This window comes from Heterodontus francisci, unplaced genomic scaffold (assembly GCF_036365525.1).
Source record: "Heterodontus francisci isolate sHetFra1 unplaced genomic scaffold, sHetFra1.hap1 HAP1_SCAFFOLD_570, whole genome shotgun sequence".
In the NCBI taxonomy this organism is placed as follows: Eukaryota; Metazoa; Chordata; class Chondrichthyes; order Heterodontiformes; family Heterodontidae; genus Heterodontus; species Heterodontus francisci.
In genome coordinates this window covers 54189-81386 of record NW_027141150.1, presented here as the reverse complement: position 1 = coordinate 81386, position 27198 = coordinate 54189, and the positions used below count along the sequence as shown (strand labels likewise).

The following is a 27198-nucleotide window of genomic DNA, read 5'->3' as shown; positions in this document are numbered from 1 at the left end:
GGCAGGTTGTTCAACCTTGCCCGTCTAAGAGCAAAGACCAAAGTACGGAAAGTCCTCATCAGGGAACTCCTCTTTGCTGACGATGCTGCTTTAACATCTCACACTGAAGAGTGTCTGCAGAGACTCATCGACAGGTTTGCGTCTGCCTGCAATGAATTTGGCCTAACCATCAGCCTCAAGAAAACGAACATCATGGGACAGGACGTCAGAAATGCTCCATCCATCAATATCGGCGACCACGCTCTGGAAGTGGTTCAAGAGTTCACCTACCTAGGCTCAACTATCACCAGTAACCTGTCTCTAGATGCAGAAATCAACAAGCGCATGGGAAAGGCTTCCACTGCTATGTCCAGACTGGCCAAGAGAGTGTGGGAAAATGGCGCACTGACACGGAACACAAAAGTCCGAGTGTATCAGGCCTGTGTCCTCAGTACCTTGCTCTATGACAGCGAGGCCTGGACAACGTATGTCAGCCAAGAGCGACGTCTCAATTCATTCCATCTTCGCTGCTTCCGGAGAATACTTGGCATCAGGTGGCAGGACCGTATCTCCAACACAGAAGTCCTCGAGGCGGCCAACATCCCCAGCTTATACACACTACTGAGTCAGCGGCGCTTGAGATGGCTTGGCCATGTGAGCCGCATGGAAGATGGCAGGATCCCCAAGGACACATTGTACAGCGAGCTCGCCACTGGTATCAGACCCACCGGCCGTCCACGTCTCCGCTATAAAGACGTCTGCAAACGCGACATGAAATCGTGTGACATTGATTACAAGTCGTGGGAGTCAGTTGCCAGCATTCGCCAGAGCTAGCGGGCAGCCATAAAGACAGGGCTAAATTGTGGCGAGTCGAAGAGACGAAGTAGTTGGCAGGAAAAAAGACAGAAGCGCAAGGGGAGAGCCAACTGTGTAACAGCCCCGACAAACAAATTTCTCTGCAGCACCTGTGGAAGAGTCTGTCACTCCAGAATTGGCCTTTATAGCCACTCCAGGCGCTGCTTCACAAACCACTGACCACCTCCAGGCGCTTACCCATTGTCTCTGGAGACAAGGAGGCCAAAGAAAGAAGAAGAACGGTGTCTCTCAGTCCCTCTCTCTCAGGGTGATATCTGTACACTGACTGGTGTCTCTCAGTCCCCTCTCTCTCAGGGTGATATCTGTACACTGACTGGTGTCTCTCAGTCCCTCTCTCTCAGGGTGATATCTGTACACTGACTGGTGTCTCTCAGTCCCTTTCTCTCAGGGTGATATCTGTGCACTGACTGGTGTCTCTCAGTCCCTCTCTCTCAGGGTGATATCTGTACACTGACTGGTGTCTCTCAGTCCCTCTCTCTCAGGGTGATATCTGTACACTGACTGGTGTCTCTCAGTCTCTCTCTCTCAGGGTGATCTCTGTACACTGCCTGGTGTCTCTCAGTCCCTCTCTCTCAGGGTGATATCTGTACACAGACTGGTGTCTCTCAGTCCCCTCTCTCTCAGGGTGATATCTGTACACTGACTGGTGTCTCTCAGTCCCTCTCTCTCAGGGAGATATCTGTACACTGCCTGGTGTCTCTCTGTCCCTCTCTCTCAGGGTGACATCTGTACACTGCCTGGTGTCTCTCTGTCCCTCTCTCTCAGGGTGAAATCTGTACACAGACTGGTGTCTCTCAGTCCCCTCTCAGCAAGATTGCTGTAAACTCACTGCTGTTTATCCAGCTCCCTCACACTCTCACTCAGTCACCCCTCTCCCCCCAGCGCCCTGTGTCACTGACTGTATCTCTACTGATGTTAATCCAGCTCCCTCACACTGTCACTCAGTCACCCCTCTCCCCCCAGCGCCCTGTGTCACTGACTGTATCTCTACTGATGCTAATCCAGCTCCCTCACACTGTCCCTCAGTGACCCCTCTCCCCCCCCAGCGCCCTGTATCACTGACACACTCTGACACCCGGTCCCGGGGGGTGGGTGGGGGGGGTGTGCGGTGGGAGGACAGTTTATCTAACGCACTCTGACCCCCGCCACTAGATTAACATGAACAGAGGAAAAGCAAACAGGAAAAAAGTTCTCTTTATATTGAAGCTTACCATCAGATTTGTACAGTTAATTGACAATGTACACAGAGACAAAATCAATATTCCTATTTACAATGACTGAACACCTTGTTTACTGTCCTTCAACTCCTAACCGTCATATTAACACAATAAGCTTTAGATATACATTAAAACTCGCTCTACAGTGTCCCCATCAAACACTCCCCAGGACAGGTACAGTACGATCACCAGAGTTTGACCTCCATTTGCGGCAACAAATTGATCAGTCTTAGGCCTCAGGCTTCGGATGACCATTTCAGGGGCGCATTTAAAGCGGCATGCAAAGGCTGCCCACCATCTCTTTTCGACTGCACATCCTCGCGACCCCTCATTCCCCCCGGGAGGGTCATCTGCAAACGGTGACCGACTCCGTTGGCGCAGGCGCTTTGGCCCGGCGTCCCCTCTGGCCGGTCGCCCTTGGCAACAAAATGGCCGCCCGCTCTTCAGCCCCGCGGTTCCAGCCGAGGAAGGGGCGGTTTCGCCAGGACACTAATGACGGCTCCTTCCCTCCTCGATAGGACCCCCCGCCCCCAAGAAAGTAACAGCCCAACGGAGACCAGCGTCCATTCGTCGCAAAGCAGAATGGCAGGAGCGCGCTAAGAGCAGAAAATGCTCGGCCGGTCTGGCAGCCTCTTTTAAGTCACACATGGGCGTGGCGTTTGGTATCCACGACCCTTCGACAAAACCTGGACAGTCTGACCAAAACATCACACCCCCCCCCCCCCCACCTCCCCCTCCCCAGTTTCTCTCCCGACAGACACTGGCCAAACCTGCTGAGTGTCTCCAGCACTTACAGTTTTTCCATTACAGCCTCTGGCGGAGCAAGAGGAAGCTGTAAGCTGGTTATGTTGTGAGGGCGGGGAGAAGTGGGGGGGAGACAGAGAGACAGAGAGCGAGCCTAGGAGGGAGAGGGGAAGGGGACGTGGGTGGGGTGGACAGTGAGAGAGAGAAAGAAAGATAGGGAGGGTGGAGAGCACATAATTTAATATCCAGTTGTAAAGATTCCCAATGTCTGTTCCAGAACCCCGAGGTCAGTTTCCAAATTGAAACAACTTCCACAGTCTGCGAGAGAGAGAGAGAGAGAGAGGAATTAAATCAGCTCCGCTCGTCTTCCACCTAAACTAGGCCCGATCCCCAAAACCCTCCCATTATCCCAAGGCATCCTTTCCTCCCAGGGGGAAGCCCAGTGATCAGGCTCTTTGCGAAGAGCTGGACCGGCTCGACGGGGAATTAAGAGTTCGAATCAGCCAACATTGGGAGTCTGAAGCCGCGGGATGGGCGAGGGTCCCCGCACCGGGTGAGAGAGAGTGCGGCCAACTAGAGATTCAGCACTGGGCCCAGGACGGGGCCTGGGGCCTTTCCTGAACTTCCGACTGGGGCCTCAGAGAGAGACAGAGAGTCCCTTAACCTTCTCTGCCGCACCAAGAACAGCCCCAGCTTCGAAATCTATCCCCGTCACGGACGTCCCTCATCCCCGGGGCCATTCGGGTCAACCTCCTCCTTCCCCCTCTCCGAGACCTCGACATCCTTCCTAAACTCTGGCGACCGCAATTGGACACAGGACGCCAGTTGAGGGCCGAACCAGACGCCCAAAGGCTTAAAACTTCCTTGCTTTTGTACGCTCTGCCCCCTGAAGCCAAGGGTCCCGAAAACTTAACTAACTCCTCTTTTTTAAACTTGCCCCCGACGCCGAGGCAGGTGCAAATACATTTCCCCCCCACTCCCACCTCTCTCTATTCCCACACCCCCTTTAAAACTGCACCACACATACAAAAGGGCTGTTTCTCGCAATACCTCGGTCGACGTCAAGGAGGCCGAGGATGAAGGCCGGAGGTCTGAGATCACTAGCTGAAAGAGACAACTAGGATGATGGCAATTATCACCAGCACCAGGATGGAAACGCAGACAATCACGCACACCTTCTTCTGCAAGGGAGAGAGAGAGAGAGAGAGAGAGAGGACTCAGAGGTAAGATTACTCCAAAATTCCAGCCCTGAGCAAGTGGGCCTCAAGCACTAGGAGAGTCTGAGGCTGCAGGGTTCAGCTCGGCCCCACACTGTGTGAGGGCCAGTCTGAGGCCACCGCTAGGCGAGGATGAGGCTGCAGGCTTCAGCTAGGCCCCACACTGGGTATGAGGCTACAGGCTTCAGCTAGGCCCCACACTAGATGAGGGCGATTCTGAGGCTGCCACTAGGCCCCACACAATGTGAGTATGAGGCTGCAGGCTTCAGCTAGGCCCCACACTGGGTGAGGGCCAGTCTGAGGCTGCCGCTAGGCCCTACACTAGGCGAGTCTGAGGCTGCAGGGTTCAGCTAGGCCCCACACTAGGTGAGGGCGATTGTGAGGCTGCCGCTAGGCCCCACACTAGGCGAGTATGAGGCTGCAGGCTTCAGCTAGGCCCCACACTGGGTGAGGGCGATTCTGAGGCCGCCACGAGGCCCTACACTGGGAGGGATCCATTCCCAATGCGGGTGCACTAAGGGCCTCCCCCTCAGCACCTGCGACAGTCCCAGCAGACAAAATGGGGACATGACGGTTTCTGATCACTCCGAAACTTTCCCTTACATGCCCCCACCCCCCACCCCCGACCAGTGCCACCCGACTCCAAGCAACGTCAACCACTTCCGAAAACAGCCACCCAACTCCCCACCAACCCCCCCACCCGATGCCCTCACCTTCCTGGCCTTCTTCTGACTAACCACGGCCTGAGCCACGTTGTCGTTTGCCTTCTCGACGAAGTCGACTGACTTGCCGACATTGTTCTCGATGTTGTCCACCATCTCTCCCTGAGCGTGCAAGAGGAAAGAAAAATATCCCCCGGTTAGAATGAACCGCACAGAGCAGGAAAGGCCCAGGCTCCATTCCCGGCCTAGTGCCGAGTTAGCCGATCTCACACCCGGTGTGGAACGGAGCCCCACACACACACACTGAGTAGGAAAGGCCCAGGCTCCATTCCCGGCCTAGTGCCAAGTTAGCCGATCTCACACCCGGTATGGAACGGAGCCCCACACACACACCGAGCAGTAAAGGCCCAGGCTCCATTCCCAGCCTAGTGCCGAGTTAGCCGATCTCACACCCGGTGTGGAACGGAGCCCCACACACACACCGAGCAGTAAAGGCCCAGACTCCATTCCCGACCAAAAGCTGGTCACACATTGAGCCCATGGACGCGACCGGAAGGGAAACACAAAAGCCTAATTCGCCAGGCCATTCACATCATCAGCTGCGCTGGATCTTGCCGCGCACAAAATGGCCGACACCAGGAAACTCTCAAAACTGGCGGCGCGGGAGAGCAGCCTGGCGAGAAAGCGACCGACGACGCACAGGAGCGTGCAAGTTTGCTTCCTCTGTATTTCTCCCCCGGAAACAGGCTCCACTCCTCCCTTAGATGATCCAACATCTTGGATTCCCCAACGTTGGGTCTTTCAGGCAGCCGCAGGGGGGGGGGGGGGGGGGGGGCGGGAGATGAAAGCTCCTTTCCCCTCCCTCTCCCTCGACACGCCCAGCCCTACCCACCTCAGAGGGTCATACCAATCCCTCCCGCACCAACTGCGTGTCCAAATTCCTCCATGACCCTCGCCCGCCCGTCCACCTCCTCAGCTCCGCCTCGCGAGACCTCTACGCTCCGCCAATTCCGGCCTCATAAAGCATCCCCCGATTTCTGTCTCTCCACCACTGGCTGCCACGACATGTCCCAAAGATCTGAAATTCCCTCCCCAGGCCTCTCCGCCCTCCCCCTCCAACAGGGAGGGCAGACGGAGGGGGCCGAGCCCCACAACGGACCGGCAACGCAAATCAAAGCCACGTACCTGGGCCTCGACCTCCATCGCGAGGTACATGAACATTTCGTGCAGCTCAACAATGCTTTTCTCCAGACGTTTGATCTCTGTGTGTCGAGTCTCGATTTCATTCAGGGCTTGTTTCGTTATCTGAGTGTCCTGCATTAACTACAGTGCAAAGCAGGTGTGTTAGATACACTGCCCTTTCCCCCCTCTGTGACCGGGTGTCACACTGTGTTAGATATACTGCCCTTTCCCCCCTCTGGGACCGGGTGTCACACTGTGTTAGATACACTGTCCTTTCCCCCTCTGGGACCGGGTGTCACAGTGTGTTCGATACACTGTCCTTTCCCCCCCTCTGGGACCGGGTGACACAGTGCGTTAAATACACTGTCCTTTCCCCCTCTGGGACCGGGTGTCACAGTGTGTTAGATACACTGTCCTTTCCCCCCTCTGGGACTGGGTGTCACAGTGTGTTAGATACACTGTCCTTTCCCCCTCTGGGACCGGGTGTCACAGTGTGTTAGATACACTGTCCTTTCCCCCCCTCTGGGACCGGGTGACACACTGTGTTAGATACACTGCCCTTTCCCCCTCTGTGACCGGTTGTCACAGTGTGTTAGATACACTGTCCTTTCCCCCCCTCTGGGACTGGGTGTCACAGTGTGTTAGATACACTGTCCTTTCCCCCCCTCTGGGACTGGGTGTCACAGTGTGTTAGATACACTGTCCTTTCCCCCCTCTGTGACCGGGTGTCACAGTGTGTTAGATATACTGCCCTTTCCCCCCTCTGGGACCGGGTGTCACACTGTGTTAGATATACTGCCCTTTCCCCCCTCTGGGACCGGGTGTCACAGTGTGTTAGATACACTGTCATTTCCCCCCTCTGGGACCAGGTGTCACAGTGTGTTAGATACACTGCCCTTTCCCCCTCTGGGACCGGTTGTCACAGTGTGTTAGATACACTGTCATTTCCCCCTCTGGGACCAGGTGTCACAGTGTGTTAGATACACTGTCCTTTCCCCCTTTGGGACCGGTTGTCACAGTGTGTTAGATACACTGTCCTTTCCCCCCTCTGTGACTGGGTGTCACAGTGTGTTAGATACACTGTCCTTTCCCCCTTTGGGACCGGTTGTCACAGTGTGTTAGATACACTGTCATTTCCCCCTCAGTGATCAGGGTGGGGGAGGGGGAAGGAAAATGGGCTCAGCTGTCACCCGAAGGTGCTGCATTTCCTTTTCCCACCCACTCACGTTGGCTGTGAAGATCCCATGTTGCCCGTTGTCCAGCATCTCATCCATCTTCTCCTCGGTGATCTGCAAACCCGCTGGAAAGCAGAGAGAAAGGGTTTTACACCAGTCTGCCTCCAAACTCCACCCTTCCAAGACCCTCCCGACCAGCCTCCAAAACTTCAGCTCATATCAAAACTCCCCTCTCCCTATCTCTGTAACCTCCTCCATTCGCTACAACCCTCCCTATCTCTGTAACCTCCTCCAGTCCCTACAACCCTCGCGATCTCTGTAACCTCCTCCATTCGCTACAACCCTCCCTATCTCTGTAACCTCCTCCATTCGCTACAACCCTCCCTGTCTCTGTAACCTCCTCCAGTCCCGACAACCCTCCCTGTCTCTGTAACCTCCTCCAGCCCCTAAAACTCTCCCTATCTCTGTAACCTCCTCCATTCGCTACAAGCCTCCCTATCTCTGTAACCTCCTCCAGCCCCTACAACCCTCCCTATCTCTATAACCTCCTCCAGCCCCTACAACCCTCCCTATCTCTATAACCTCCTCCATTCGCTACAACCCTCCCTATCTCTGTAACCTCCTCCAGTCCCTACAACCCTCCCTATCTCTGTAACCTCCTCCAGCCCCTAAAACTCTCCCTATCTCTGTAACCTCCTCCATTCGCTACAAGCCTCCCTATCTCTGGAACCTCCTCCAGCCCCTTCAACCCTCCCTATCTCTATAACCTCCTCCAGCCCCTACAACCCTCCCTATCTCTGTAACCTCCTCCAGTCCCTACAACCCTCCCTATCTCTGTAACCTTCTCCAGCCCCTACAACCCTCCCTATCTCTGTAACCTCCTCCAGCCCCTACAACCCTCCATCAACATCAGTATAGATACAGGGCACTGGGGGAGAGGGGTTACTGAGTGACAGTGTGAGGGAGCTGGATTAACATCAGTAGAGATACAGTCAGTAACACAGGGCGCTGGGGGAGAGAGGGGTTACTGAGTGACAGTGTGAGGGAGCTGGATTAACATCAGTAGAGATACAGTCAGTAACACAGGGCACTGGGGGGAGAGGTGTTACTGAGTGACAGTGTGAGGGAGCTGGATTAACATCAGTAGAGACACAGTCAGTAACACAGGGCGCTGGGGGGAGAGGGGTTACTGAGTGACAGTGTGAGGGAGCTGGATTAACATCAGTAGAGATACAGTCAGTAACACAGGGCGCTGGGGGGAGAGGGGTTACTGAGTGACAGTGTGAGGGAGCAGGATTAACATCAGTAGAGATACAGTCAGTAATACCGAGCGCTGGGGGGAGAGGGGTTACTGAGTGACAGTGTGAGGGAGCTAGATTAACATCAGTAGAGATACAGTCAGTAACACAGGGTGCTGGGGGGAGAGGGGTTACTGAGTGACAGTGTGAGGGAGCTGGATTAACATCAGTAGAGATACAGTCAGTAATACCGAGCGCTGGGGGGAGAGGGGTTACTAAGTGACAGTGTGAGGGAGCTGGATTAACATCAGTAGAGATACAGTCAGTAACACGGTGTTGTTTCAGCTGTCCACACTCACTAATTTTAAGTTGCCGTTGGATTCTCTCCACGTTCTGATCTCGATAGCGAGACTGCAACAAGTGACAACGGTTCATGATGTCAACAAACTCTCGGGAAAGAACATTGTGCTGTCGGGGAGAGAGAGAGAGAGAATGAATGAGAATGAGCTTCATTACACTGTCGGAGGGGGAGGGAGAGAGGGGGGGGTGGGTGGGGGGAGAAAGAAGTGGAGGAGGGGGAAAGAATTAGTGGGTGGGTGAGGGAGGCTGGAATGGACGACGAGGGAGCAGGTGGGCGGGATTGAGGGAGCAAGGGTAGGGAGGGTGGGAGAGACACATTCACACACTCGGACCCCAACAGGAAGACGTGTCGGAGGGGAGTCTCGGCGAAGCAGCCAATCCCAGACAGACCAACGGCCCTGGACCTCCGCGCGAGCCCCGCGGAAACCCCCCCAGCAGTCACGAGACCCAAGGCACCCCCCCCCCCCCCCCCCACCCCCCTCCCCCCCCCCCCCCCCCACATCCTCCTCACCTGGGTCCTCCTCATTCTGGCCTCGACCGAGTGGAAGTTCCGTTCCTCGTCCACCTTGGTGGGTTCCAGAGCTGTAACAGCGACAAACACACAAAGGGAATCACGGGATCGCACGCGGTCTCCGAGGGGGCTTTGTACCCCAGCCCAGCTTCGGACCACATCACCCCCTCCGACTCGGCTGCTGCCCCCAGATTCACCTGGTCTCTACTCCTCTCCGCGACTGCGCTCCCCTCCCCCTGCCCCCCCCATCCAGTCGGCCACGTCCCTTCCCGCAAATGCAGTCACTCACCCTTCAGTTGATTCCTAACTCGCAACGCCACCGTCTTGATCTGTTCTCGCAGCGATTGTAGTTTCTCCTTGTCCTCTGTGAAATGTGGAGGCGGAGAGAGGTGGGGGGGGGGGGGGGGGGGGGAAAGAGGGGTCAGAGGTCATTAAAAGCCCGGTAAAGACACACCCCGCCCTCCTCAATCACAAGGCAAGCATCCCCGAGAGAGGGGGGACTGCAGGACACCAGTGTACAGATATCTCCCTGAGAGAGAGAGTAAGGAGCGTGCACGCAGTCAAGGCTAGAGGTTACATAAATAATAAAAACAACCGAAGTAAAGGCTCCGTATTTGAATGCATGCAGCATTTGTTACAAAACAAATGAATTGATAGCTCAAACAGAAATAAATATGCAAGATCGGATAGCCGTTAGAAACATGGTTGCAAGATGACAAAGACTGGGACCTGAATATTCAGGGGTACATGACATTTCGGAAGGATAGGAAACTAGGAAGGTGGTGGAGGGGTAGCTCTGTTAATTAAGGATGACATTAGTATGAGAGAGAGAGAGAGAGAGAGAGCGAGAGAAGTGACCCTAGTTGTAAAATTCACGATGTCGGATCAGTTTGGGTCGAGATAAGAAATAGTGAAGGTAGGAAGTCACTTATCGAAGTAGTTTATAGGCCCTCTAATGGTAACTACACTATTGGACGGCGTATACAGGCAGAAATAACGGGGGCTTGTGAGAAAGGTACGGCGATAATCACGGGTGATTTTAATCTACATATAGATTAGATAAATCAGATTGGCAAAGGTCGCCTGGAAGACGAGTCCGTGGAGTGTTTTTGGGACAGTTTCTTAAAGCAGCACATTCCAGAGCCAACCAGAGAGCAGGCTACTCTAGATCTGGTAATGTGCAACCAGACAGGATTAATTAATGACCTCATAGTAAAGGCATAGTAGCAGTGATCATAATATGATTGAATTTTGCATTCAGTTTGAGCGTGAGAAGAGTGGATTGAAGACGAGTGTTTTAAACTTAAAGAAGGGGAATTATGAGGGTTTGAAGACAGAGCTGGTTAAAGTAAACTGGGAAATTAGGTTAAGGGATAGGTTAGTAGAGATGCAGTGGCAGACATTTAAGGGGATATTTCATAACACTCAGCAACGATACACTGCAGTGAGAAAGACAGGCTCTTGGGGAAGGACGTACCATCTGCGGGCAACTAAAAAAGTTAAAAGATAGCATCAAACAAAGAAAAAGCCTACAATTCAGGAAAGAGTAGTCGAAGGTCAGAAGATTGGACATAAAAAAACAGCAAAGAATGACTAAAAGAATAATAAGCAAAGTGAAATTAGAGTACAAGAGAAAGCTAGCTAGAAATTTTAAAATGGATAGTAAGAGTTTCTACAGATACTTAAAAAGGAAAAGGGCAAGAAAAGTGAGTGTTGGTCCTCTGGAGTGAGAATGGGAAGTGAATAATGGAAAATAAGGAAGTGGCGGATGAATTGACAGATCTTTTGTTTCTGTCTTCACTGTGGAGGACACAAACATCCCAGAAATAATTGTGAATCAAGAATTGAAAGGGGAGGGGGGAAACTTAAAACAATCACCAGGGAAAGGGTACTGAGAAAATTATTTGAACTAAAAGCTGACAAGTCCCCGGGTCATTCCAGGATCTTACGAGAAGTAGCTGCTGAGATAGTGGATGCATTGGTTTTCATTTTCTAAACTTCCCTTGACTCTGGAAATGCGGCTCCGTTATTCCAGAATGGAGGTAGACAGAAAGCAGGAAACTACAGGCCAGTTAGCTGAGCATTTGCCACAGGGAAAATTCTGGAACCTATTATTAAGGAGGTTACAGCAGGGTACTTAGAAAATCATAATGGGATCAGACAGAGTCAACGTGGTTTTGTGAAAGGGAAATCGTGTTTAACTAATTTATTAGAGTTCTTTGAGGGAGTAACAAGGGTGGATGTACCTGGATTTCCAGAAGCATTTGACAAGGCGCCACATCAAAGATTACTAAACAAAATAAGAACTCATGGTGTGGGGGTAACATTTTAGCATGGACTGAGGATTGGTTAGCTAACAGGAAGCACAGAGTAGGAATAAATGGGTCATTTTCAGGTTGGCAAGCTGTAACTAGGAGTGCCACAGGAATCGGCGCTGGGGCCTCAACTATTTACAATCAAAACAAACGACGTGCATGAAGGGACAGAATGCATGGTCACTAAATTTGCTGAGGACACAAAGATAGGTAGGAGAGTAAGTTGTGAAGAGGACATAAGGAATATAGAGAGATAGGTTAAGGGAGTGGGCAAAGATTTGACAGATGTGTATAATGTGAGAAAGTGTGAACTCGTCCACTTTGGCAGGAAGAATAGAAAAGCAGCGTATTACTGAGACTGCAGAACTCCGAGATGCAGCGGGATCTGGGTGTCCTAGGACACGAAACACAAAGTTAGTATGCAGGTACAGCAAGTGTTTAGGAAGGCAAATGCAATGTTGTCATTTATTGCAAGGGGATGGAATATAAGAGTCGGGATGTTTTTCTACAACTGTACAAGGCACTGGTGAGACCACAGAGAGCATTGCTGAAAATGGAGACATGTTGTCGAAGCTTTCCGTCTTGCACTCGTCAGGACAATCCGCAAGAATAACCAACGTAAGGGAAAACAACAACTGAGACCGCATGAGAAGGGAGCGCTGATTTGTTGGCAAGTGAACTCTGATTGGATGAGGCGTTGCCATAGAGAACGTACCAGTTTACGGTGACTGACAGTTAACTGCCAGGCGGAGTCTGAAACTTAAACCAGGCAGCTTGACTCTGATCGGTCAAGGCACTGCCCTGAGGAATGAAGCAGTGAATGGCTGTTTGTTCAGCTGAAACAGGCGCAATGTTTGTACATGTTCTCTCTGTCTGCAAAGAACAGGGCCCCGTGTATTAACACATGTAGCTTCCAGTACGCGCAAATGCGGCACAATGCGAGCCCGACTGACAATCTGAAATTGGTTGCCAGCGTAATTCTTAGCCCACTGAGGATTATTTAGCAAATGCTGTCCGAATGTAGAATCACATCGAATGTCGGACACGGTGTTTTGAGGTCAGCAAGCACGGGTTGGTTGGGTACGGCCCGTACCTTGCCTGTTGCGAACGGCAGAAGGGACAGGTTGTCCGGTACGGCCCGCCGGTCTTTGCGATATACGGCCGAGACTGGTGCATCCTCCACGGCAACGCCTCATCCAATCAGAGTTCACTTGCCAACCAATCAGCACTCAACTCATGCAGTATAAGTCGGTTTCCTTTCAGAGACTAAAACTAGGGGGCGGAGTTCAAAAATAAGGGGTCACCCATTTAAGACGGAGGTGAGGAGAAGCTTTTTTCTCCGAGAGTCGTGAGTCGATGGAACTCTCTTTCCCCAGGACCAGTGGAGGCTTGGCCATTAAACGTCTCTGAGGCAGAGGTAGACAGATCCTCCACAAAACAAGGGAATCCAAGGGGAGATAGGGTGGGAAGGATCAGCCATGATCTTGCAGAATATCACCCTGAGAGAGAGGGACTGAGAGACACCAGTCAGTGTACAGATATCACCCTGAGAGAGAGGGGACTGAGAGACACCAGTCAGTGTACAGATATCACCCCGAAAGAGAGAGGGACTGAGAGACACCAGTCAGTGTACAGATATCTCCCTGAGAGAGAGGGGACTGAGAGACACCAGTCAGTATACAGATATCTCCCTGAGAGAGAGGGACTGAGAGACACCAGTCAGTGTACAGATATCTCCCTGAGAGAGGGACTGAGAGACACCAGTCAGTGTACAGATATCTCCCTGAGAGAGAGGGACTGAGAGACACCAGTCAGTGTACAGATATCTCCCTGAGAGAGAGGGGGGACTGAGAGACACCAGTCAGTGTACAGATATCACCCTGAGAGAGGGACTGAGAGACACCAGTCAGTGTACAGATATCTCCCTGAGAGAGAGGGACTGAGAGACACCAGTCAGTGTACAGATATCTCCCTGAGAGAGAGGGACTGAGAGACACCAGTCAGTGTACAGATATCACCCTGAGAGAGAGGGACTGAGAGACACCAGTCAGTGTACAGATATCACCCTGAGAGACAGGGACTGAGAGACACCAGTCAGTGTACAGATATCTCCCTGAGAGAGAGGGACTGAGAGACACCAGTCAGTGTACAGATATCTCCCTGAGAGAGAGGGACTGAGAGACACCAGTCAGTGTACAGATATCACCCTGAGAGACAGGGACTGAGAGACACCAGTCAGTGTACTGATATCACCCTGAGAGAGAGGGGACTGAGAGACACCAGTCAGTGTACAGATATCACCCTGAGAGAGAGGGGACTGAGAGACACCAGTCAGTGTACAGATATCACCCTGAGAGAGGGGACTGAGAGACACCAGTCAGTGTACAGATATCTCCCTGAGAGAGAGGGACTGAGAGACACCAGTCAGTGTACAGATATCACCCTGAGAGAGAGGGACTGAGAGACACCAGTCAGTGTACAGATATCTCCCTGAGAGAGAGGGGACTGAGAGACACCAGTCAGTGTACAGATGTCACACTGAGAGAGAGGGGACTGAGAGACACCAGTCAGTGTACAGATATCTCCCTGAGAGAGAGGGGACTGAGAGACACCCGTCAGTGTACAGATATCACCCTGAGAGAGAGGGGACTGAGAGACACCAGTCAGTGTACAGATATCTCCCTGAGAGAGAGGGGACTGAGAGACACCCGTCAGTGTACAGATATCACCCTGAGAGAGAGGGGACTGAGAGACACCAGTCAGTGTACAGATATCACCCTGAGAGAGAGGGGACTGAGAGACACCAGTCAGTGTACAGATATCACCCTGAGAGAGAGGGGACTGGGAGACACCAGTCAGTGTACAGATATCACCCTGAGAGAGAGGGACTGAGAGACACCAGCCAGTGTACAGATATCACCCTGAGAGAGAGGGGACTGAGAGACACCAGTCAGTGTACAGATATCTCCCTGAGAGAGAGAGGGACAGAGAGACACCAGTCAGTGTATAGATATCACCCTGAGAGAGAGGGGACTGAGAGACACCAGTCAGTGTACAGATATCTCCCTGAGAGAGAGGGACTGAGAGACACCAGTCAGTGTACAGATATCACCCTGAGAGACAGGGACTGAGAGACACCAGTCAGTGTACAGATATCTCCCTGAGAGAGAGGGACTGAGAGACACCAGTCAGTGTACAGATATCTCCCTGAGAGAGAGGGGACTGAGAGACACCAGTCAGTGTACAGATATCTCCCTGAGAGAGAGGGGACTGAGAGACACCAGTCAGTGTACAGATATCACCCCGAAAGAGAGAGGGACTGAGAGACACCAGTCAGTGTACAGATATCTCCCTGAGAGAGAGGGACTGAGAGACACCAGTCAGTGTACAGATATCACCCTGAGAGAGAGGGAATGAGAGACACCAGTCAGTGTACAGATATCTCCCTGAGAGAGAGGGGACTGAGAGACACCAGTCAGTGTACAGATATCACCCCGAAAGAGAGAGGGACTGAGAGACACCAGTCAGTGTACAGATATCACCCTGAGAGAGAGGGGACTGAGAGACACCAGTCAGTGTACAGATATCACCCTGAGAGAGAGGGACTGAGAGACACCAGTCAGTGTACAGATATCTCCCTGAGAGAGAGGGACTGAGAGACACCAGTCAGTGTACAGATATCACCCTGAGAGAGAGGGGACTGAGAGACACCAGTCAGTGTACAGATATCACCCTGAGAGAGAGGGACTGAGAGACACCAGTCAGTGTACAGATATCTCCCTGAGAGAGAGGGACTGAGAGACACCAGTCAGTGTACAGATATCACCTTGAGAGAGAGGGGACTGAGAGACACCAGTCAGTGTACAGATATCACCCTGAGAGAGAGGGGACTGAGAGACACCAGTCAGTGTACAGATATCTCCCTGAGAGAGAGGGACTGAGAGACACCAGTCAGTGTACAGATATCTCCCTGAGAGAGAGGGGACTGAGAGACACCAGTCAGTGTACAGATATCTCCCTGAGAGAGAGGGACTGAGAGACACCAGTCAGTGTACAGATATCTCCCTGAGAGAGAGGGAGTGAGTTACACAGGATTTCCACACGATGTGACTGTGGGTTGTGAGTGCTGACTAATCCTAATAATAATAGCCGTGTTGCACTCACTTCACCTTCCCAGTTTATGCTATTACTCATTCACACTGTGATCGGGAATTGATCCACCTGCTGTTCCCGCCCCCAGCTCCCCAGAGGCTCCCTCTCAATCACAGCTTGTCTCTGAACAAAGGGAATGCTCCTCGCGAGATTATTCACTTTGATTCAGCACTATTATTCACTCGATTCACCAGAGGCGTTCACATTCCCTGTTGTCACTCACTCTTCTCATCTTTAAATATCTCCTCGGCCTGGGAGAAACAAAAATCACTGACTGGTGTCTCTCTGTCCCCTCTCTCTCAGGGTGATATCTGTACACTGACTGGTGTCTCTCAGTCCCTCTCTCTCAGGGTGATATCTGTACACTGACTGGTGTCTCTCAGTCCCCACTCTCTCTCAGGGTGATATCTGTACACTGACTGGTGTCTCTCAGTCCCTCTCTCTCAGGGTGATTTCTGTACACTGACTGGTGTCTCTCAGTCCCTCTCTCTCAGGGTGATATCTGTACACTGACTGGTGTCTCTCAGTCCCTCTCTCTCAGGGTGATATCTGTACACTGACTGCTGTCTCTCAGTCCCTCTCTCTCAGGGTGATATCTGTACACTGACTGGTGTCTCTCAGTCCCTCTCTCTCAGGGTGATATCTGTACTCTGACTGGTGTCTCTGTCTCTCTCTCTCAGGGTGATATCTGTACTCTGACTGGTGTCTCTGTCTCTCTCTCTCAGGGTGATATCTGCACACTGACTGGTGTCTCTCAGTCCCCTCTCTCTCAGGGTGATATCTGTACACTGACTGGTGTCTCTCAGTCCCTCTCTCTCAGGGTGATATCTGTACTCTGACTGGTGTCTCTGTCTCTCTCTCTCAGGGTGATATCTGCACACTGACTGGTGTCTCTCAGTCCCCTCTCTCTCAGGGTGATATCTGTACACTGACTGGTGTCTCTCAGTCCCTCTCTCTCAGGGTGATATCTGTACTCTGACTGGTGTCTCTGTCTCTCTCTCTCAGGGTGATATCTGTACACTGACTGGTGTCTCTCAGTCCCCTCTCTCAGGGTGATATCTGTACACTGACTGGTGTCTCTCAGTCCCTCTCTCTCAGGGTGATATCTGTATACTGACTGGTGTCTCTCAGTCCCCTCTCTCTCAGGGTGATATCTGCACACTGACTGGTGTCTCTCAGTCCCTCTCTCTCTCAGGGAGATATCTGTACACTGACTGGTGTCTCTCAGTCCCCTCTCTCAGGGTGATATCTGTACACTGACTGGTGTCTCTCAGTCCCTCTCTCTCAGGGTGATATCTGTACACTGACTGGTGTCTCTCAGTCCCTCTCTCTCAGGGTGATATCTGTACTCTGACTGGTGTCTCTGTCTCTCTCTCTCAGGGTGATATCTGCACACTGACTGGTGTCTCTCAGTCCCCTCTCTCTCAGGGTGATATCTGTACACTGACTGGTGTCTCTCAGTCCCTCTCTCTCAGGGAGATATCTGTACACTGACTGGTGTCTCTCAGTCCCTCTCTCTCAGGGTGATATCTGTACACTGACTGGTGTCTCTCAGTCCCTCTCTCTCAGGGTGATATCTGTACACTGACTGGTGTCTCTCAGTCCCTCTCTCTCAGGGTGATATCTGTACACTGACTGGTGTCTCTCAGTCCCTCTCTCTCTGGGTGATATCTGTACACTGACTGGTGTCTCTCAGTCCCTCTCTCTCAGGGTGATATCTGTACACTGACTGGTGTCTCTCAGTCCCTCTCTCTCAGGGTGATATCTGTACACTGACTGGTGTCTCTCAGTCCCTCTCTCTCTGGGTGATATCTGTACACTGACTGGTGTCTCTCAGTCCCCTCTCTCTCTCAGAGATATCTGTACACTGACTGGTGTCTCTCAGTCCCTCTCTCTCTGGGTGATATCTGTGCACTGACTGGTGTCTCTCAGTCCCTCTCTCTCAGGGTGATATCTGTACACTGACTGGTGTCTCTCAGTCCCTCTCTCTCAGGGTGATATCTGTACACTGACTGGTGTCTCTCAGTCCCTCTCTCTCAGGGTGATATCTGTACACTGACTGGTGTCTCTCAGTCCCCTCTCTCTCAGGGTGATATCTGTACACTGACTGGTGTCTCTCAGTCCCCTCTCTCTCAAGGTGATATCTGTACACTGACTGGCGTCTCTCAGTCCCTCTCTCTCAGGGAGATATCTGTAAACTGACTGGTGTCTCTCAGTCCCCTCTCTCTCAGGGTGAGATCTGTACACTGACTGGTGTCTCTCAGTCCCCTCTCTCTCAGGGTGATATCTATACACTGACTGGTGTCTCTCAGTCCCCTCTCTCTCAGGGTGATATCTATACACTGACTGGTGTCTCTCTGTCCCTCTCTCTCTCAGGGAGATATCTGTACACTGACTGGTGTCTCTCAGTCCCCTCTCTCTCAGGGTGATATCTGTACACTGGCTGGTGTCTCTCAGTCCCTCTCTCTCAGGGTGATATCTGTACACTGACTGGTGTCTCTCAGTCCCTCTCTCTCGGGGTGATATCTGTACACTGACTGGTGTCTCTCAGTCCCTCTCTCTCAGGGTGATATCTGTACACTGACTGGTGTCTCTCTGTCCCTCTCTCTCAGGGTGATATCTGTACACTGACTGGTGTCTCTCAGTCCCTCTCTCTGCATCATCAGAGCTGCTGGCGTTTGGCGTGTTCTTAAGCACCACACATTCTTATAGCGTCTTGAATTTCTAAGTCTCCCAAGCTGCTTCAGAGGATGCAAGGTAGTCAAAGTTGGACCCGCGCCACTTCGAAGGAAAAGCCTGGCTTTGATCTCTCCTCTTCCCCACCACAGGAGGGCCGCCAACGCAGACATCGGGATCCGGCGAGGAGATCAAAATCTTCGCCCGAGGGGTCGGTTTTAAGGAGCATCTTAAAAGGAGGAGAGAGAAAGAGAGAGAGAGAGATAGGGGTGGAAAGGTTTAGGGAGGGAAGTGCAGAGCTGAGGAATAGATGTGCAGAGTATTACTTAAATGGTAAGAGATTAGAAAGTGTAGATGGACAAAGGGACCTGGGTGTCCTTGTCAATAAGTCACTGAAAGCTAACATGCAGGTACAGAATGCAATTAAGAAGGCTAATGGTGTGTTAGTGTTTATCACAAGAGGATTTGAGTACAGGAGTAGTGAAGTCTTGCTTCAATTGTATAGAACCTTGGTTGGACTGCACCCTGGAGTATTGTGTGCAGTTTTGGTCCCCTGACCTTAGGAAGGATATTATTGCCATAGAGGGAGTGTAACGAAGGTTCACCAGACTTGTTCCCGGGATGGTGGGACTGTCCGATGAAGAGAGATTGGGGGAAACTGTATTCTCTAGAGTTTCGAAGAATGACGGGTGATCTCATCGAAACCAACAAAATACTTAAAGGGATAAACAGGGTAGATGTAGGTAAGATGTTTCTCCTGGTTGAAGAGTCTAGAACCAGGGGAGACAATCTCAAAATAAAGGGGGAGGCCACTTGGGACAGAGATGAGGAGAAATTTCTCTACTCAGAGGATTGTGAATGTTTGGAATTCTCTATCCCAGAGGGCTGTGGAAGCTCAGTCATTGAGTATGTTTAAAGCAGAGATTGACAGATTTCTAAATACCAATAACATAAAGGGAGATGGGGATAGTCTGGGAAAAAGGGCATTGAAGTGGATGATCAGCCATGATAGTATTGAATGGCAGAGCAAGCTCGATGGGCTGAATGGCCTACTCCTGTTCCTATGCTCCTTAGGGCCCAATCCCAGCCACCAATGGCGGAGTGATGGGAATAAGGGGATGGTCAAGAGGCCGGAATTGGAGGAGCGAAGAGATGGGGAGGGTTGTAGGGGCTGGAGGAGGTTACAGAGATGGGGAGGGTTGTAGGGACTGGAGGAGGTTACAGAGATAGGGAGGGTTGTAGGGACTGGAGGTTGTTACAGAGATAGGGAGGGTTGTAGGGGCTGGAGGAGGTTACAGAGATAGGGAGGGTTGTAGGGACTGGAGGTTGTTACAGAGATAGGGAGGGTTGCAGGGGCTGGAGGAGGTTACAGAGATGGGGAGGGTTGCAGGGGCTGGAGGAGGTTACAGAGATAGGGAGGGTTGTAGGGACTGGAGGTTGTTACAGAGATAGGGAGGAGGGAGTGAGGGTCCATGGAGGGATTTGAAAACGAGGATGAGAATTTTAAAATCGAGGTGTTACCGGACCGGGAGCCGGTGTAGGTCAGCGAGCACAGGGGGTGACGGGTGAACGGGACTCGGTGCGAGTTAAAACACGGTGGGAGTGGGGGAGTTTTGGGATGAGCTGAAGTCTACGGAGGGTGGAATGTGGGAGAGCAGCCAGGAGAGCGTTGGAATGGTCAAGTCCGGGAGGTGACGAGGACACGGATGAGGGTTTCAGCAGCCGACGAGCCGAGACAGGGAAGACAACGAGCGGCAGGCGGACCAGCGTGGCTGGTCGCGTCACCACTTCATTGGATGCCGGCAGGAGCACTCGGCGGGCGGGAGCTGCTCAGCTGGGATAGGCTTCACTTGCAACTGGCCTGGCACTCAGGGGCCAAGTGGAAATGAAGACCAACAGGCGCCGTTCAAATCTTCCCAAAGTGTTTGACAGCCAACGGGGCGCTCATTTGTACGGTGACACCAGCGCACAGCAAGATCCCACCGGCAGCCAATTCCGGCAGCGAGGGACTTCAGTTAATGCAGAGGGACTGGGAGAAGCCAGGGTTGTTCTCCTTGGAGCAGAGCAGGTTAAGAGGAGATTTAATCGGGGCGTTTGCAATCAGACAGGGTTTGGATGGAGTAATTCACGGGGAATATGTTTCCAGTTGGCGGGAGGGTGGGGAAGCAGAACCAGAGGGGCACACATTGAAGGCGATCGGCGAAAGGACCAGAGGTGACGGCAGAAAATATTTTTTGTTTTAAAAACACAGAGAGTTGTTGTGATCTGGAACATGCTGCCTGAAAGGGCGGTGGAAGCAGGTTCAATCGTAACTTTCAAAAGGGGAAAAAAAAAAAAAATCGGAGAAATACTCGCAGGGGGAAAAATTTACAGGGATATGGCAGATAGAATAGGGGAGGGGGATTAATTGGGTAACTGGACCAAACGGGCCAGCACAGGGACGATGGGCTGAATGGCCTGTTTTGTACGCACACACGCGACTGTACAAGATTGGGCTCCCTCCGAGGACTATGCCTATGGACTTACTGTCTTCCGGGATTGGATTGCTCAGTATTTGACGCTGTGTGCGCTCCATCTCTTTGATCAGTTCTTGCAGCTTTCCAATTCCGCTACGGGTATCCTTGACCTGGTTGGGAGGAGAAGGGGGGAGAAAAAAAAAAAGAGGGAAAACAGAGCACACAACGAGTTAGAGGCAGCGGGCCCCTTCCCCGCTTTTCCGCCAGGCGAGGCAGTGAGGGGGAGGGGGGGGGGGGGGGGCGGCCATTTTGAAGTCCCAATGCATCATGGTTAAAGAGCAAACAGCGTCCACGGCCCCATTTTTCCCCGGGGTGGGAAAAGAGCGTTCCGGATTCCCACTCCCGCTTTGGGCTGAAGTGCTTCCGGACATCACCCCCTCTCTGCAACCCCCCCACCCCTCCACCTTGTTCTGGACTCCCCTCTCCCCTGCACTCGCACCAACCAAGAGTGTGTTTCACCCCAGCGACCCCATTGAATCCTGGTAAACATCTGAAACCTCCCCCTCCCCCACCCCACCGCCGGCTCTCACCTGCTGGAAGAATGCATTGGTGGGATCTTCCTGATCATGAATGACCAGACAGAATTCTTCGTTATCCGAGCTCTCCTCATCCTGAAAGGAGAAGCGAGAGAGAGAGAGAGAGAGAGATCAGAGTGTGGAAGCTGGACTGTCTGTGCCCGCACCAACTAGCGCCAGGGAACACTAGCACCCAAAAAAAAAAAAAAAAAAAAAAAAAAAAAAAAAAATCGCTCGATGGGCATCGGATGCCAGGAATGGTTCGTTGAACGCTACTGTAGAAACTCCCTCAACATGCTCAATACGGACAATGCATTTCACTACAACATACAAGGGGAGATTAAGGACCGGCAGCCAACCGGACAGTCAAAGAGGTCGGTTTTAAGGACTGTCTTAAAAGGAGAGAGAGAGAGAGAGATACGGAGAGGTTTAGGGAGGGTGCTCAGGGGCCCCCAGGAAGCTGAAGGCACGGCCACCAAAGGGGGAGCAATGGGAATCGGGGGATGGGTAAGAGGCCGGAATTGGAGGAGGTTGCAGAGATAGGGAGGGTTGTAGGGGCTGGAGGAGGTTGCAGAGATAGGGAGGGGTGTGAGGGTCTATGGAGGAGGTTACAGAGATAGGGAGGGTTGTAGGGGCTGGAGGAGATTCCAGAGATAGGGCGAGTTGTAGGAGGTTACAGAGATAGGGAGGGGTGTGAGGGTCTATGGAGGAGGTTACAGAGATAGGGAGGGGTGTGAGGGTCCATGGAGGGATTTGAAAACAAGGACGCGAATTTTAAACATCGAGGCGTTACCGGGCCAGGAGCCGGTGACGGTCAGCGAGCACAGGGGAGCGAGGGGTGAACGGGACGCGGTGCGAGTAAGGACACGGGCGGAGGAGGGAGGAGTTTTGGGACGAGCTGACGTTCCCGGAGGGCGGAATGTGCGAGAGCAGCCGGGAGAGCGTCGGAACGGGTCAAGTCTAGAGGGGGACGAAGGCACGGACGAGGGTTTCAGCAGCCGATGGGCTGAGGCAGGGGCGGAGTCGGGAGATGTTAACGGAGGTGGAAATAAACGGTCCCAGCGACTGGAGAACCACAAAAAGGTAACAATCTGCGGATTACTACAGCAGCCACGTGCAAATCAGCATCAGGGAAATAAAATTAGGAGCGGTAAATGCGTGGCTCAAAGACTGGTGTGGTAGAAAATGGGTTCCGATTCATGGGGCACTGGTACCAGTACTGGGGAAAGAGAGTGCAGTTCGGCTGGGATGGGCTGCACTTGAATCATGCTGGGACTAAGTATCCTGGCGAATCGTATAACTAGGGTTGGAGATAAGGCTTTAAACTAAATAGTGGGGGAAGAGGGTTCAATTGAAAGGAAGTTTAAAAAGTCGAAAAGTAACGAGGGCGCAGAGGTGCAGGGTAGTGAAGGAGCGTACATTAATCAGAGTGTTATAGAAAGGGACAGATAACACAAGCGCAAGAGCACAGCAGAAATTAGAACCAGTGTAGGTAAAAAATGGTTAAAAGTCAAATCTAAATGCACGTAGCATTTGCAACCAGATAGACGAGCTGACCGCACAGATAGAGATAAATGAATATGATTTGATTGAATTTTAAAAAATAAAAAGCTTTCATGGGATGTGGGGGGGGTCACTGGCTATGTCTGCATTTATTGCCCCATCCCTAATTGCCCCTTGAGAAGGCGGTGGTGAGCTGCCTTCTTGAACCGCTGCAGTCCACGTGGGGTAGGTACACCCAGAGTGCGGTGAGGAAGGGAGTTCCAGGATTTTGACCCAGCGACAGTGAAGGAACGGCCGATATAGTTCCAAGTCAGGATGGTGTGTGACTTGGAGGGGAACTTGCAGGTGGTGGTGTTCCCATTGCGTCTGCTGCCCTTGTCCTTCTAGTTGGTAGAGGTCGCGGGTTTGGAAGGTGCTGTCGAAGGAGTCTTGGTGTGTTGCTGCAGTGCATCTTGTAGATGGTACACACTGCTGTCTCTGTGCGTCGGTGGTGGAGGGAGTGAATGTTTGTGGATGGGGTGCCAATCAAGCGGGCTGCTTTGTCCTGGATGGTGTCGAGCTTCCTGAGTGTTGTTGGAGCTGCACCCATCCAGGCAAGTGGAGAGTATTCCATCACACTCCTGACTTGTGTTTTGTAGATGGTGGACAGGCTTTGGGGAGTCAGGAGGTGAGTTACTCACCGCAGGATTCCTAGCTTCTGACCTGCTCTTGTAACCACGGTATTTATATGGCTACTCCAGTTCAGTTTCTGGTCAATGGTAGCCCCCAGGATGTTGATAGTGGGGGATTCAGTGATGGTAATGCCATTGAATATCAAGGGGAGATGGTTAGATTCTCTCTTGTCGGAGATGGTCATTGCCTGGCACTTGTGTGGCGCGAATGTTACTCGCCACTTATCAGCCCAAGCCTGGATATTGTCCAGGTCTTGCTGCATTTCTACACGGACTGCTTCAGTATCTGGAGTCACGAATGGAGCTGAACATTGTGCAATCATCAGCGAACATCCCCACTTCTGACCTTATGATTGAAGGAAGGTCATTGATGAAGCAGCTGAAGATGGTTGGGCCGAGGACACTACCCTGAGGAACTCCTGCAGTGATGTCCTGGAGCTCAGATGATTGACCTCCAACAACCACAACCATCTTCCTTTGCGCTCGGTATGACTCCAACCAGTGGAGGGTTTTCCCCCTGATTCCCATTGACTCCAGTTTTGCTCGGGCTCCTTGATGCCACACTCGGTCAAATCCTGCCTTGATGTCAAGGGCAGTCACTCTCACCTCACCTCTTGAGTTCAGCTCTTTTGTCCATGTTTGAACCAAGGCTGTAATGAGGTAGGATTAATAAGAGATCTCGTAGTTAAGGATCCTTGAGGTGAAAGCGATCATTTCAAATTCTGTTCGAGGGTGAGCAACTCGGGTCTCAAACCAGTGTCTTCAACATCAGCAAGGGCAATTACAGAGGTATGAAGAAAGTTGTCGAAAGCGGGCTGGGAAGATAGACTACAGGGGAAATCAGTGGAGGAGCAGGGGCAGACTTTGAAGCAGATATTTTGCAAACATTTATTCCAGTCGGAAGGAAGGACTGGAAGAGAACGATGAACCACCCATGGATAACAAAGGAAGTTAAGGAAAGTATCAAATCAAAAGCAAAGGTGTACAATAAAGCAAAAACGAGCGGTAGGCGAGAGGATTGGGAATTTCTTTTTTTAGAAACTAGCAGCGGATGACTAAAAAACTCATAAAGAGGGAGAAAACTGATGAGAGTAAATTGGCAAGAAATATAAAAACAAACAGCAAGAGCTTCAATGGTATATAAAAAGGAAGAGAGTAGCTAAAGTAAATGTGGGACACTTAGAGAATGAGACTGGGGAATTAACAGGGAAATGGCAGATAAGTTAAACCAATATTTTACATCGGTTTTCACAGTGGAGGACACTATAAACATCCCAGCAATAATAGATGAGCAAGGTGTAAATGGGAGGGAGGAACTTGTAACAATCTCTATCACGAGGGAAAAGGTGCTGGACAAACTGATGGGACTAAAGGCAGACAAGTCACCAGGACCAGATGGCCTGCGTCCAAGGTTTTTTTTTAAAGAAGTGGTTGCAGAGATAGTGGAGGCATTGGTCATAATCTCCCAAAACTCACCGGATTCCGGTAGGGGACTAGCGGATTGGAAAACCGCTAATGTGACACCCCCTATTCACGGAAGGAGGGAGACGGAAAGCAGGAAACTAGACCAGTTCTGTCATCTGTTAACATCTGTCATTGGGAAAATGCGAGAGTCTATTATTAAGGAAGAGATAGCAGGACATTTAGAAAAACATAATGTAATCAAACAGAGTCGACACGGTTTTATGAAAGGGAAATCATGTTTAACAAATTTGTTAGAGATCTTTGAGGATATAACAAGTAGAGTGGATAAAGGGGAACTGGTAGATGTAGTGTATTTGGATTTTCAAGAAGGCATTTGATAAGGTGTCACGTAAAAGGTTATGGCAGAAAATAAGAGCTCAGGGGATTGGGGGTAACGTGTGGGGATGAGGACGCAAAGAATCTGCAAGGGGATATCGATAGGCTATGTGAGTGGGCAAAAACCGGGCAATGGGGTTCAATGTGGGAAAGCGTGGGTCTTGTTAGAACTGTTCAGGGTGTTGGTGAGGCCGCACCTGGAGTACTGCGTACAGTTTTGGTCCCCGTATTTAAGAAATTGATTCACGAGGCTGATTCCTGGGATGAAGGGGTTGTCTTATGAAGAACGGCTGAACAGGTTAGGCCTTTATTCGTTGGAGTTTAGATGAATGAGAGGTGATCTTATCGAAACATGTCGGATTTTAAGGGGGCTCGACAGGGTAGATGTTGAGATGTTTCTGCTGGTGGGGGAAGCTCGAACGAGGGGACATAGTTACAGAATAAGGGGGGGGGGCACACATTTAAAACTGAGACGCGAAGGAATTTCTTCTCTCAGAGGGTGGGGAATCTCTGGAATTCTCTACCTCAAGGCCAATCAGATGAACTCCAGCCATTTTGCGCACAGTCAGATCCCAAGCACAGCAACTCAAGAGTAATCACCCATATTTTTTTTTTAATATAAAGTCAAATGGCAATTCTGAGTCCTGGGCCAATTCTGCACCCGGTCGCGCTAAGGAGATTAAGTCCAGTGGAAAGGAGAGACGGGGTCCTCGGTGTAACACATCAACTCCGACTGCGGCGCCCCCCAACCTCAGTCCCGACCCTCCGACAGCACGGCACCCCCCCCCCCCCACCCCCCCACCACCTCAATCCCGACCCGCCGACAGCGCGGCGCCTCCCCACCCCACCCCCCCCCCCCCACCTCAGTCCCGACCCTCCGAAAGCGCGGCGCCCCCCCACCCACCCCACCCCACCACCTCAGTCCCGACCCTCCAACAGCGCGGCGCCCTCCCCTCAGTACTGCACTGGAGTGTTAGTCTGCTCAAACCTGGGAGCGGGTTCACCACTCCCAGTCTCCTGACCGAGTGGCAGGAAGGGAGGGGTTTACATTGAGCATAGAGTGGGGGGGGGGGGAAAAAAACATTAAGCAAAACCACACACACACACACACACACACACACACACACATGGCAAAAAACACACATGTAGAAAGACACACGCATGTCCCGAGGAATTTCATGTCAGTTTCAGCGCCAGCGAAGTGAAACTGACGCGATACAAAGTTGCCTCGAGGGGGCAGGGAAATGAAAAAAAGTTGCAAAGCGACAAAACTTGGACAAGACTTTGAAGTGAGTCCCAGGCAGGAATTACCTTTCTCAATTCTCTGGTGCGGTCTCTCATGGTCTGCAACTGGCAGGGAGACTGGAGAAGGGGTAAAAGTCAAGGTCCAACTGAAATGAAAATGGGATTGCAGCTCTCCAACCCCCCTGCACTTTGACCTCCTTCCTTGCTGAATTTTGCACGCCCAGCTTCCAAGAACTCTTCCCCCTTCGCAAATATATTCTCAAGGCTCTGAAGGCAAACTTTTCCAGCCAGGAAATGCACACACGAATTTCAGGAAGCGCAACTCTGCGCATGTTTTCTTTTTGTGGCAAAGCGAAAGTGCAGTCACCTTAACCCTTTCAGGGGTCCGATTGCCTGCCTCTCTCTTGCAGCTGGGCTGGTCTCCCCAAATATCCCCGGCCATTCAGCCCCTCGCAGAGCCAGACCCAGCCTAACCCATTGGGCTCAGAAGGTGTGGCTCCAGGGGGAGGGGGAGGGTGGGGTTGCATCCTGAGTGACAGGGTGTGGGACCAGGTTTGTCTCACCTGGGGCGGGGTGCCGAGGGAGTGCCGCACTGTCAGAGGGTCAGTATTGAGGGAGTGCCGCATTGTTAGAGGGTCAGTACT

The 27198-nt window shown here is 51.8% G+C and overlaps 1 protein-coding gene across 1 annotated transcript; it reads right to left on the bottom strand.

Annotated features, from left to right (window-relative positions):
• Positions 1-2033: 2033 nt before the first annotated feature.
• On the bottom strand, positions 2034-26909 carry LOC137362302 (syntaxin-4-like). The gene is made up of 11 exons (XM_068026705.1): positions 26621-26909; positions 21351-21431; positions 20831-20930; positions 9451-9525; positions 9162-9232; positions 8650-8758; positions 7104-7177; positions 5881-6018; positions 4747-4857; positions 3867-3997; positions 2034-3134 (listed from the first exon to the last, which is right to left on the bottom strand). Exons 1-10 carry the CDS (start codon positions 26648-26650, stop codon positions 3917-3919), a joined length of 870 nt encoding a protein of 289 aa, XP_067882806.1. The 5' UTR covers positions 26651-26909; the 3' UTR covers positions 2034-3134; positions 3867-3916.
• Positions 26910-27198: the final 289 nt, after the last annotated feature.